The following is a 12,998-nucleotide window of genomic DNA, read 5'->3' as shown; positions in this document are numbered from 1 at the left end:
CTGTATGCCTCTCACGGTTTGTTGATGTCTAGATTCGAATGAGCAAAGTAACAGAGGTAGAAAATTGTAGAGATCTATTTAGAAAGTTTATGCTATACAGCATTGGCGGAGCATGCTCTCTCCCGAGCTCACTCTCCACAGGCGATAAACAATCAATCTATAGAAGTAGCAGCGTCTGGATTTTGGGATTGGATACACCTCAGTATTCACATTGAGTCACACCTGCGGTTCGATTTGATGGCTCGAGACAATTTCTAGCCACGGCAATCTGTTCGGTATAGCAGAGTATAGGAGAATTATACACGTTTTATCACAGTCTATGTGTGGTTAAATGTCTGTGTGCAGTGATTTCGTTAGAACTTAAAAATTATCAAGTTATTCCGTGTGCTAGCTCCACTGTACCTGAAATGATTACATGCCTCTCAAGCGGCAGAGTCCTGACTAACCGGTTCATTGATTTTACATGCGGTGATTGCCTTCAGTGATTATGACATGGACTTTTTGTCAGTTATTTGGCTCCAAATATCTGAATTCGGGCAATTTAGACAATAGTAACCCCGCAGCTTATTTTAAAAAAAAGTCTGCCTATCGTTTACATTCGTATATGGCTTCGCATAACTTTCTTGTGGTTAACCATTGATCAGTACCTTCCGTCAATAATAGCTGAGCTAGAGTCTTTCCTGCACCGCTTACCACCGGTGGATTCCATCACAATTTGACACCAAGCGCCGCTCATTAGCCCGTTGTGTATATTTGCACAGTTATAAACAGTCAGTTAGTTTGCGAGCATAACTCCCCCACGCCGCTGCTGTTCACCTGTTTTGTGCTCTTGTCTTCCTTTGTCCATAGCTTCTTCATCGACTCCAGCGGAAAAACTAGAGCAACTGGGTTGGACCATTCAAAGCCAGCGAGTTCTACAAGACACAAGAGGCAGAGCGACGCTGCAAATCATTTCCCACTCTAACTATCTAACTAGCAGTCAACGACGAGAAAAAAACGACTATCTATCAATCAACCCTATCAGTATTCAATAGCGGTTTTGCACGCTATTTGCGGGTTACGTTTACAATTAACCGTGGAAGTTTCTTTTTTCTTGCTTGGCACGTGTGCGCTCTAGGTTACCTACCGCCCGCTAACCCCTCGGATCTACATTATAGAGCGTACGTATACATGAGCCCATCGGGACATCAAAAGCGCTGTGAGCACCGGTCAGTGAGCTAGATCCCGAAACAGAAAACAATCGGCTGGCATAGACAGCGGGAAGGTGTATCGATAGCTGGTGCAGGCAGAGACCAGCTAAAGACGAAGTATGCCCTTTAGGCGAGAGGGTTCCTCCCAGTCTTCGGTGGCGCCAACAGGGGCTACTGCCTACGCTAGCATTCGCCGCAGTGAGCGACTCGCTAGTAAAGCTGCGCATCTTCTTGAGTTCGATACAATAATTTCGTCATTCAGAAACGTCCATGGGGCAGGTTCTAAAGGTTTATCAAATTCAACCTATCGGAGTTTTAACAATAATATTGATCAGGATCGGTCATTCTTGAATCTAGAGCAAGTTGATCGGAAAAGTGGTGTTGATGTTGTTGTCGGCTTAGAAATGGAAACGACGTTATTGTCGCCAGACAAAGTGAATATGAATCAGAGTATATGGCCTGTGGATGGCAGTATTTTGGCCTCGGATCGGAAAATCGTAGCGATGGGTGTCGCCGAAGAAGTACCTATGCCCAACACGGCAGCTGCTGGCGTGATTACCGGCGCTAAACGCGAATTCAAGCGTCGAAATGTTCGAATGTCGATCCGAAGAAGTCTTCGACCGTTGGCGAATATTCTGATTAACGGCAAAAAGAAGAAAGATAACTGTCATCAACGATCGATAATTGTCGACGATGATATGCAAAAGCATTACCAAGCCGCTAACAAAAACAGAAACATGAACTATTTGATGGACGATGACAACGAATTTGCCCACATCGACCAAAACCCGCCAGGTAGGTTGTTATTATAAGATAATATTATCGTGTATAACTGTTAGAAAATAGATTTTAACGTTGTTAATACAAGCCGTATTGAATACCTAATAAACACAACTTAATAACTAACAATATATCGTATATAACAATTAATAATTAAAGTTATTGGCTTCACATACACTTGATATACAATTTATGCTATGAATGAACATGTAGCGTTTACTTTGAATATATTTTTTTTCTTAATGGCATAAATAAGCATGAAGAAAGCGAGACGCAAGATAATATAGACAATTCTTTTTTTCTTTTAAACTAAAATGAGGCGTGAGCACGCATCCGGATTTTTATGGGAAAGTCGTCAATCAAAGCAGTTCCTATTAGGTGCCGGCGGTCGTACATTGAAAACGACTTGTTGACAGCTATACGCATCTCATTCTAATTCGCACGTCTTGGATAAACATATCGGAACTGAACCTTTGAGATAGCTTTCGTCTGAAGTTACGTTTCTCTCGTATGGCGTGGTTGTATCATCATCTATTTGTATGTCTTTGTATCGCATAAATGTCGACTGTTGGCCGTGAGCGTGTCACTGGCACGTTGAACCTCTCTAACTGGATTAAACTTTGGAATACGTTCACAGCTTTCTATTTGCTCGTAGAGTATAGTTACTTTGGATCGGGCTGCAGATGTTGGTACTCACTTCGATAGAGGATGTACTGGAACAGTAAAGTAGGTCATAAACAATTGTATTGATAGTACTTTATATACTTCTCTCACTTTTGAAGCTAGTTTCTGATAGACAGTATGTTTTAAATTTTTCGTTCGGTACTGCCGCACAGTATTATTACTCCAGATATCAAAATACTGCATTGGTGGGGCCTAATTATATCCCCCAAAAATTACATATGGCTCACTCGTGTTTAATCCCATAGATCCTTTTAATATGATCCAAAGTGCACACACAGTATATATTTACATAGTGAAATAATCAATAAATGTATTATCACTCCGAAATTTGTCCGTCTCCCCTAGTAAGCTGAAATGGATGAGAAGAGTTCGAAGACTAAGCGTAATTTAATTATACTTTAATGAAATAAGCAGAAGAACTAAGTTGTTTGAAAGTTATATTTATTAATGAATTTCTCTGTGATCATTTGTGTAACATATAATCGTAATGTGGGATTCACGTTCTGCACACAGTTTGACTTTCCAAAGCACAAAAGTAGTGGAACAACTGTTAAGCTTTAAATGGAAGCCCTTCAACCTTTCGGTTATAACAAATTTGAGTTCTTCTCTCACACAAGACGTTTTTTTCTACGTTGATTATCGATCTGCAACACCTGCACATATCTATAAATAGCTTTTGTATATTACTTGATGATCGTCTGTAAAATGCCGGATCAAAATCTCCATTACAATTTGAGTTTCCGAACACCGCTAACACAGCCTCGTGGTAGTCGTCCGTCTACAATAAATGCAATGAAACTTGTATTGTAGGTGTGCTTGGTTCATTCCTAACTCTAGTCACATCTCGCATATACGCAAGTGAGAATCATTGCTTAACACTTTTTTGGGATGCGGTACTTACCTCCAAGTAACGCCTTTGTCCGAAAAAAAAAAAGGGAAAAATGTATAGGCGTTCAGGGTAGATGGATTAGCTAATGTTAGAACATAGTGTTATCCAACTTGTGTCCATGTTATCCAAGAGTCGCCATAGTTTCCAGAAACAGTCACCTACACTAAACAATACGAGCAGTTTACAGGTGGCCATTATTTACGTTGAAGGGTTTTTCTTGAACCTGTTGAAGGGTCATCTTAAACCTTTCGTTTATATTTTGGTTCTACTGCCAGTCCTAGCGAATACTAATACTAGCCTTGCAATGCGAATATATGCAGCGTTACTCAACAATAAGAAAGTTTGTGTTACTGGAGGTGGCCGCTATCTGTGTCATCGCCATCAGTTACTCACTTCGGTGACATCAGCTATTGACGAACAAATATTGCTCATATTATATGACGGAAAGCAACTGGAATGATAAAAATATAGAAAACTTGTTCTAGCTTAAACGAATACTAGTACTACAGTTTCCGAGAGTCAACGTTAGTGAGAGCTTTGTCTATTCAGATCCACACGAAGTCGGCGTGGCAATGTCCTGTGTAAAGCGCGAGACATTTCGTAGTGGCCACGTAACGGTTTGCTCGTCTGGTAACGTAAAACGTGGCTAGAGTAACAAAGATATCATTACTATAGCAGTATTATATGTAAAAAATAATAGTCAGTTGTAACGCTTCTACAATTGCGGAGATGTTTAATGTCAAAGGTTTCGGTGCTTTTTCACGTTAAAGATATTCTATATGCTCGCTGGATGGTCAGACGGTGGTCGATCATCTCCAGTGATGATCAAAGGAGCCTTTATTAATAGATTGAATCGGATGAGCACAGCTCCAAGGATTAGAGCTCATGAGGCTCCGCAGCCACGAATTTTAAAGCATTTCAGGTTGAAAGTCGGCCAAGAAACGAAAACATATTTCTGTAGAACAGCGTACCCTTGCTTTCAGCAATCTTTTAGGTAGCAGCATATGATTCTTTATATGTTAAAAACGTATATTAAATACGTATAAGCCCGTAAAAAACGGGCTAAAACCTAAAAGAAGCACATATATAATATATATATAAGAAGCACACACTATATAACAGACAAACTATTGGTAGAACCTTGTTGCACCCTAATTAAATAAAATTCTTGATCGTAAGCAGAAAAGTCTATTGCATATATGTAGTGAAGTTCCAGGAAAACTTTAGAGCCTAAAATTGTGAGGCATTTCGGGCATTTGGACGTCAACTATGGAAAAAGGAAAAATATCTAGAGTTGCTTTGTGGTCGGACCTACTAGTGTCACCTTATTCTGTTATGTCTGAGATAAATGGGTTTCTTATATGTATATATCATTTCGTTGCGCTAATACTTTGTACGTTAAAATAAGTGTATGGTTTACATCAAATGAGGTAGACGAATAGCTTATACTGGGTACGTGAAAAAAATCGATGGAATGCCATTGACGAAAGAACGCAATCGGCAGTGTGACTTTCCACTGAAAAAATCTATGACACACTTGCATTATCAATTCATAGATATATTCTACCATTTTTCAAAAAATTATTTTTCTTTTCTAAAGAGATGATGACCCGTAACATAATAATACGTATTGTAGAGACTACATCCGTCTAGGTAGGTATAGTTTTTGTTGTAACGTATTTGTTTGCTAAACCTAGGGATACGTGGCCTGGGTTCGAACCCGGGCATAAGCAGACACACGGGTCGTTTTGTAATAACTAAGAGCCAGTCAACCATCCGTCAGCCTAACGGCGATACTGGACGTAAAAACTCGAAATATAGAGGTGGACATAATTAACCTTAAGATTAAGGAGCCGACCAAGTGGGCTTCAGCTGAAAACCAGCATATAGGCTGCTTTGTCGGTGCCGTACAGTTAGTGCTGCCCTGGGAAAATAGAACAGAACGTAGAGTAGTAAATAGGTAGCACGTGCCAAGGATATCTTTATACTTGACTTTGCATATTAAGAATATATGACAAAATTGGCGTTGGCAGTTTTGGAATAACGAATACCAATAAATATCAGCTGAGTAATCCTCACCATGTTATTAAGTGTGTCAAAACATTCAGCGGTTACAGGTATCGAAATGCCCCTGCGTAATATAAATTTCCAGCAGCAGTTACTATTTTACTTGCTTAGCTGAGGTAGCAGCAGACCTATTTGCTGCCTAAATGGCTAATTGCCCGTCAGACGTAGCAGAACGGCGGATTTTCACACATATCATTATCCATTACTCAGTCTTATATAGTGCCATATAATATACACCTGTTAATATTCTATCGTATGCGATAGAGATAAGACAGTAGAAAGGCGTATCATTCACATACAAAGCACTCGAGCTAACAACAGCTTGCAGTCCGGGATCCGGTCGATGCTGCTGCTGTTGCAAAAAAACTGCATCGAGTGACAAGAACGTACTTCGCTACTTCGTTTCTAATTTCTAAACAATGCTCGAAGGAAACTGAACATTGGCCAGTGTGTACGATCATCCGAATGTCTAATACATTTAAGTATTCGTTTGTTGCCTTTGAAACGAGTATGCCCCATAGCACGTTAGGTGGCGCAATGGTAGCCTAATAAACCAAGATACACGTTGTGGCCTAATTTCGAAAGCGCGCGCGCCATAACACTTTGTTTGGTGCTTAACGCCATTAGCAAGCTCAGAACTCGAATCAGTTATTCACGTTTTTCAGTGTCGATATAGACCAAAAACCACATCGACTGCCTTTGCCTATAGGCAATCTTAGGCCAAGCACAGCTAATGGAGAAACATCAGTAAGACCGATTCAACAGTAATCAATTAGTACAATAGATCTATCGAACTAAAGTTCAACATTATTTTCATGCAAAATTTGACAATATTCTTAAAATGAAGACAATTTACTTAACTTTTGTGTCTTTCTGACGCTCTCGGATATTATGCTGCTGGCAATTGAAAATCAAGTTTAATCATTATCTGATCAATCAAGTAGAAACAGTTACGTTAGCATGCAAATGTGCCTATCAAATACAAGACCCAATTGCGCAACCAACTAATTAAATTCGATCGCAATGAACCGTTGTATTGGTGCACGATGAACTTGAACTCTAGACTAAAAACAGACAAGACTTCGAAGCAAAGCTTTTTAAGTTTAAGCAAGTTAACACAAAGTCGGGCCTGTTGTTCGACCTGATGATTCTATGATACAAACCTCTTTTTTTTTTTTTTTTTTTTAGCAAATTTTGCTTATCTTTAGTGGAGAACTATCAGTTTAATGTTTTCATAAGTACTAGTTAATACTGATTATAATATATACATTGATAATGATAATAACACAGCCAGTATAGGTACCACTCTGAACTGGAAAGTCCACCGCTCTGTCAGTGAAACCAATTCCACCTGTTACACATCCCAGTTTGATAGTACCAACACATAATGAGCTGAGTTGGATTGAGATTGTCCTAGTTTAGCCGTTGAACTGATGACTAAAGACTAATTTAATTAATTAAAAATCAACCCAAAATCGTATTTATCTAAGATTGACTGGTGTTATTATACGCCAAGTGCTACCGAGTCTGTTGAGATAAATAGAATAGTTTTACGACTGAGCGAAGTGTGTTATCAGGGCAAAGTACATTCAGAGAAAAGCCGCATATGCCCAGCTATAGTTAATAACTTCTTGGTTTCAATGACACCAGTAATTAACTACTATATAATTATAATATACGTAGAATGGATTAAACGAAATTCAAAGCGAGTGCAGATTATTAATGAACTCATAATATTTCAGCGGTTTATGTAATGGCTACGTCAATAGTAGCTCTGTGTTAGTTTTCGTACGATTACTATTCATCAATGTGTTGAGCTCAGGCGACGATATATATATATATATATAGGCATATATTAATAGTCTCTAAGTTCGAGCCACTTCTAACGCCTTCATTGTTTCTGTGCTGCAGAGTACTCTTCCTCGGGCGCTAACGAAGTGGCATATTATTAGAGAATCGAGGCAAACCTTTTATAGTTTGGCCTGAAGTTCAATTCAGATACAGGTTGAACAAATGGACTCTATTATAAACCGACTTTGCACTCGTTTAATAGCACTCATGTGTTTCTTCACATAAAATAAAGCAACTTCTATAAAGTAAAACAACTGTAAAGACATTAGAGAAGCACGTGAATTTTCTAGAGATCAATCAAGAACCTGCATACTTAAACACAACTACGAAGTATCGGAAAGTAAATCTTGGAGATGTCTTCCACAGAAGATCTATCCGCAACTGCTGCCAACGTGAGGCACGTTAAAGTTTTTTTTTGTATTAATGAAGGTTCTACAATAACAGTGATTGAACAACTCGGAACACTGTCTAACTCTGTCAGTCTGCAATAGAACATATAGTAGTAATCGTTAAAAATAAGCTAATAGAGGCCAAACATGTTAAGCATGCAATATAGTTTTAGGTTAATAACGATCCGTAGGAGATTTTATGCGTTTGTGTTCATAAACAAATTTCGAAACTCAAAAAGAGACTCGTAGCATTCTTACGTACACTTTATATACTACTATATACTTTATATATATATATAGGATCGATACCAATCAACAAACCTTAGCTTACATGGTAGGTCCACCAACGCACCTACTAGCTGAAGTAGAGTAAAAACAACGTACTATAAGTATTCTCAAGATTTTTGAAGAAGCTTATATTGCGAACTGTAAAGCCAAATCAATCTTATCATTATGAATCGTGCGCATAAGTGTCCAGCATCTATACGCCCAGTATGTCTATTTCTAATACAAACATATTCTCTAATGTTATTTATTCTCCGTTACTATCACCGGCCAAGCCCTGCCCCCAGCAGGCGACGGCGAAGGGCTTGTATACGACCGTTGGAGCGCTAGGATTGCCTCGGAGGCCTCTCTTGTTCACGTCTCGCCGGATCGCTTCGGATGGGCATTTTGCCACCGCATTTCATGACGCCGTTGCTTCCAATGGTGTTTTCCTTCTTCGTTTTGACGATCAATCGGCGATGCTCTTTCTCTTGCACGCGATTTTCTAGCTGCGGGACGTTCTAACGGTCGCTGTAAGAAAGCGTTCGCGTGCTTTCGATAACCGCCGTTGAAACACTCGGGTAGACACCAAAACATCAGATGCTGCTCGGCCGGGAGTGCACAAGATCCATTACCGGTTTTTTTTTTTTTTTCGTTAGCCATTCGCAGTTTTACTACTCCGACTTTTCGTTGAATGCGGTCTAGTGAAGTGGGCGACATTGTCTCTATCGTATGTAAACGTGACGGATAGAAAATCATATTTGTGGCTTAAATGAGTTGACATTGATCGGACCACTAGAGTTACTTGTGGCGCCGTTGAGATATCATAGTTCGATGCGATTCGACGAAACAATCATCTGGAAGTGAACGTTTTTTCTGGATATCGCTAAGGTACTCAAAGTGAAGAATAATTTTCAAGTTTAAGCATTCTGAGTAATCACAAGTTATTTAGGTATGTTACTTGGATTGTTACTACTGCGTGGTAAGGTCAGATAGTTATCTATATTGTTCAAGTACAACTGTAACATTATGTTATGCAATGACTTTTCACACAGACAGGTTTTGATAAAGTGATTATAAATCTATTTATAATTACAGTTGACATTACCCGGTGCCGTCCTATAATTATATGGCTGCTCATAGAGTCTATAAATACCATTAGGGAACAATGTTTTTATATTCATCGTTTATGTACAAGCCCATATATGTACCAATGTTTAACTCTTTTATTGTAGAAATGTTTGCCTTAATACCGAAAAACTGGACCGTGTTAACAAAAGTTGTGCACTATCCTATTTTTAAATGAAATAGATAAATTATTTTAGATGTTATATTCTTTGATTTGGCATGTTCTACATTTCAAATTGGTGTTCTTTTTCTAAATTTTATGCAGCCGCCGTAATGGAGCGTCGAGCCCACCGCAACACCATCTGCCTTGCGTCATCTGATATGAACTCAGGAGATACGGCCATAGACTCAAGCGTGGCTCGGCCATTTCCTAGTGACAAGTTATCTTGCAGGATGCACTCTATGAATCCACATCTCAATAAAACCAATATAAAATGCGATAACTTACACTATGAGTTTCGCGTGCCGATGGTAAATAAACTGTCTCTCTTTTTTTTTTTTTTTAAGGAATATAAGCTAAATTTGTGTACTACAGGTAGCAAATATCTTCCACAACATCTGTCTAGATCCTTAATGTAAAAACGTATCGCTGAGGTTTATCTTATCATGTAGGTTTTCCTTGTGAGGAATTGAACAAAATCTATTTAGCTACCTAACGTATATGACAATTAGCTACATGTTATTTTCGGTTCCTAGACGAAAATATTCACAAATGAAAAATGCTGTAAGTGAACCAAGCCATGTTTTAGGAATTGTCAGGTCAACTCAGGCCTGACTACCTTGAAAGGTCCTTGAAGTAAGTCCTGTTGATAGGAAAGCTGGAAGTCAACTATGGACTCAACTGAGTATGTTTTCTGTCTATTCTACCTCAAGTTACCAACCCTTACTATTACCTACAATTGATATCTACTACATAATGCAGCCGTTCAAAGCAAATAATGTCCTGTAGATGATTCGGTGCCATTATCAGACTACCATTATAACAAATATCTCATAATCATTTCTTCATTGGCAGATCTCCCAAAAAAAGTCCTCACTCACACAACTACGCTCCTTTCGTGGTTGTTTTTTGGTTTCTATTTCACCACACTACAGGTGCCACCGGAACTACAGATCTTCCCTAAGCCACTTCCGCGTACGTCGCTATTGCGGCAGGAGAACGTACCTCCATTGCCGCCACCAAGGCGACGATCTCCCCGAATTTCACAGACGCTGACGAAATTCCGTGAACTAGAGCAGCTGCACAACCACGAACCAAGCAGCATACTTCGTCTACGAGAATTGTCCACGAATCCACCTAAGCGAAAAATTTGTCTTGAGCCAACGGTAGAGTGTGCAGCTGATGATGAAAATTCATTTGTCGACTGGCGAGCATTCGCTGGAACCAGCGGTGGTTATGATACCGATCGGAAACGCAGAAAAACTGTTCGTTTTCAGAACAAAAGCCTCGGCATGCTTAGGGGTAGTGAATTAGCAAGCGGAAAGGCCAAACTGCAACTATGCCTTTATATCAATTATGGACACCTCTCAGTGCACGGTAATATTAGTCATAACTAAATAATTGAATGAATATTTAAGAGATGCTTGTGTATCGAGTAGTGTTAGTTGAAAAGCACGATATTCTTGTTTACCAAGATTGCTCATTACATTTAGGTACGTTTTTGCGAGAGATTAACGTTTTAGTCGTGTATACAAATGAACGCGTACATTTCGATAAAGGTAACATAATTATATGTTCTAAGCACGTGATGCCTTTATTTATTTGTTTGTGTACAGTAATCCGGGGTGCCAATTTGCCTTTGCTACCGGACCAGCATGAGCTAAACTCGTACGTGAAGGTTGCCCTTGAGCCGAAAGATGTGAGGAGTCAGCACCGTTCACAACTGGTCTCGGGGACGGTCGATCCTTCGTATGATTTCCGACTATCTTTGTAAGTTAATATATCCAGACACACAATGACGAACTCAGTTGTTACAACTTGTATAGAATCTTAACGCTTGCCACGAGGCTGTGGGCCACAGAAACTAGTTGGGTTAATTGCAATATTTTTTAGCTAAATTATTGAAGTGGATCTTTTTTAATTAATTTTGAAAAAAAAACAGAGTGCTATTGTCGTTGCATTTGCAGTTATAGCAACTTCGGTCGTTCAAGCAGCCTAGAAGTTACAGGAAACGGTTCGTACATAGGCACCAAAGCGATCATTTCAAACCAGTCTCGCATGAGCTGCAAATATTCATAGATCACTATTCGAGTTAACGAAACAAGTTTCTACTTCACAATTTCAGTGAACTTTCTTTGGGTGTCGAAGAGGACCGATCACTGTTAATTACGGTGTGGCATAGAGATTATATCACCAAGTAAGTAAGGCGATGTTACGTCGCCGAGCTCTATTAAGAGAATGCAGTATTAAAACGGAACAGAGGCTAAAAAAATATTCTCTAAACTTTTAGTGACCCTATCGGATATCGAGATTTTTTTTGATAACACAATTCGTGATTTGTAATATATTGTGCCTTTAAATTTTTTTGGAGGCAGATCGTAGGCTGCAATGGATATGAAAGATACTTTTCTTTTAACTCAATTTCAGACAAAGTCGACTCCTAGGTTTTTTGAACTTCGCAATGAAAAGAATCATTGAAGCAAATCGAATTGAGGGCTGGTTTAGGCTGCCAAGCCTTGCCATAACGAAAAAGACACGGAACTAAATCTACGGTGAACAAGTACCCTATGTAAGCCATATGCCTTGAGCTGTAATTCGTAACATTGTAGCGTTAAGACCCGAAGAAGTAAGTACGTGCTCATTTGATGGGAGTTTAACCTATGCAAAGTCAAATGTATATTCATTGACTAATAAATGTCATCTCTTATATCCTGTATAGGAAACGGCATACTAAAATCTGTGTTTATTTATTATATTTATGTACGGACTGTGGCTTCGTGACTCGTTCGGCTGGTTACATGTCACTCTTGCATTGCGCATATGCTAACGAGGACTTACTTCATTCTACAGCATTCGATAGGTACTCCATGGATTAACTGGATGCTGGCTAAGATAGGTTATCGGAAGCCCGGATTCTACTGTTTTTTTTTTCTTTTTTAGTTTTCGTAAACTTCTAAGTTTTAATCATTGCTTATTAGGCACTGTTATTTAATTTCCGCTTGATTTAACCTCGCTGAATTTCATTGTATCCAGTATCAAACTAGGTAGAAACTTTGGGGTATTGTAGCCACATATCAATATCATTATCAACATTATTTGTGAGATCGTCGGTCGCTCGACGACGAGTTTATATAACTACATGTCATGAGGAATGATATGAGTCCCTCCCGTTTTGTGTACAAACCACGTCACAAAGTGTGCGTGATTTAAGGAACTCGAGGGTTGTTAAGCATTTGTTTTGAGTATAATGCTTCGGGATGGGTCATATATAAACGTTACGAAACTAAAGGGGCTGCACTCGCGATGTTTCGCCTCGTCTATTCTATCTATATTCGTCACTACATAGAGATATGTTGCCCCATAGGACATGTTCTTGACGGAGGAGAATCGCTCTAGGAGGCTATGTAAGTGCTAGCGTAACTGATCTAGCTTAACGCCCTGCTCGCATGTCGCACTCGGACAAGGAGACCTCTACTTATTTCTACCGAAAACTTTGCAACGCGATTCAGTAGACCGATTTAACCAATTACTTCACAATTAGTTGTTGAAAAAGGTTATCAACCAGATAAATAAATATTAGATACAGTATACGTTTA

At 39.2% G+C, this 12,998-nt stretch overlaps 1 protein-coding gene across 2 annotated transcripts; it reads left to right on the top strand.

Moving 5' to 3' along the window:
- The first annotated feature begins 216 nt into the window (after positions 1-216).
- LOC111272991 (uncharacterized) lies at positions 217-12,138 on the top strand. 2 transcript variants are annotated; one of them, XM_022854671.2, is made up of 7 exons: positions 217-275; positions 1,118-1,985; positions 9,508-9,713; positions 10,338-10,779; positions 11,019-11,172; positions 11,528-11,599; positions 11,830-12,138. In XM_022854671.2, the coding sequence occupies exons 2-7, from the start codon at positions 1,310-1,312 to the stop codon at positions 11,945-11,947; spliced, it is 1,668 nt and encodes a 555-aa protein (XP_022710406.1). In that variant the 5' UTR covers positions 217-275; positions 1,118-1,309; the 3' UTR covers positions 11,948-12,138. The 2 variants fall into 2 exon arrangements, with proteins under 2 accessions (XP_022710406.1, XP_022710407.1); XM_022854672.2 differs by lacking the exon at positions 217-275 and having other exon boundaries at positions 1,089-1,985.
- Positions 12,139-12,998: the final 860 nt, after the last annotated feature.

The sequence above is a fragment of the Varroa jacobsoni genome, unplaced genomic scaffold (genome assembly GCF_002532875.2).
Source record: "Varroa jacobsoni isolate VJ856 unplaced genomic scaffold, vjacob_1.0 contig04167, whole genome shotgun sequence".
NCBI lineage: Eukaryota > Metazoa > Arthropoda > Arachnida > Mesostigmata > Varroidae > Varroa > Varroa jacobsoni.
Note: the sequence above shows the minus strand (reverse complement) of the source record. Positions and strands in the feature narration are given on the sequence as shown.

What these genes read in the sequence shown, in the direction of transcription:
- LOC111272991 (XM_022854671.2), top strand. Translation starts at nt 1,310, where the DNA reads ATGCCCTTTAGGCGAGAGGGTTCCTCCCAGTCTTCGGTGGCGCCAACA. An exon ending in CATCGACCAAAACCCGCCAG is followed by an intron (nt 1,986 to 9,507) that starts GTAGGTTGTTAT and finishes AATTTTATGCAG; the next exon opens with CCGCCGTAATGGAGCGTCGA. An exon ending in CATAGAGATTATATCACCAA is followed by an intron (nt 11,600 to 11,829) that starts GTAAGTAAGGCG and finishes ACTCAATTTCAG; the next exon opens with ACAAAGTCGACTCCTAGGTT.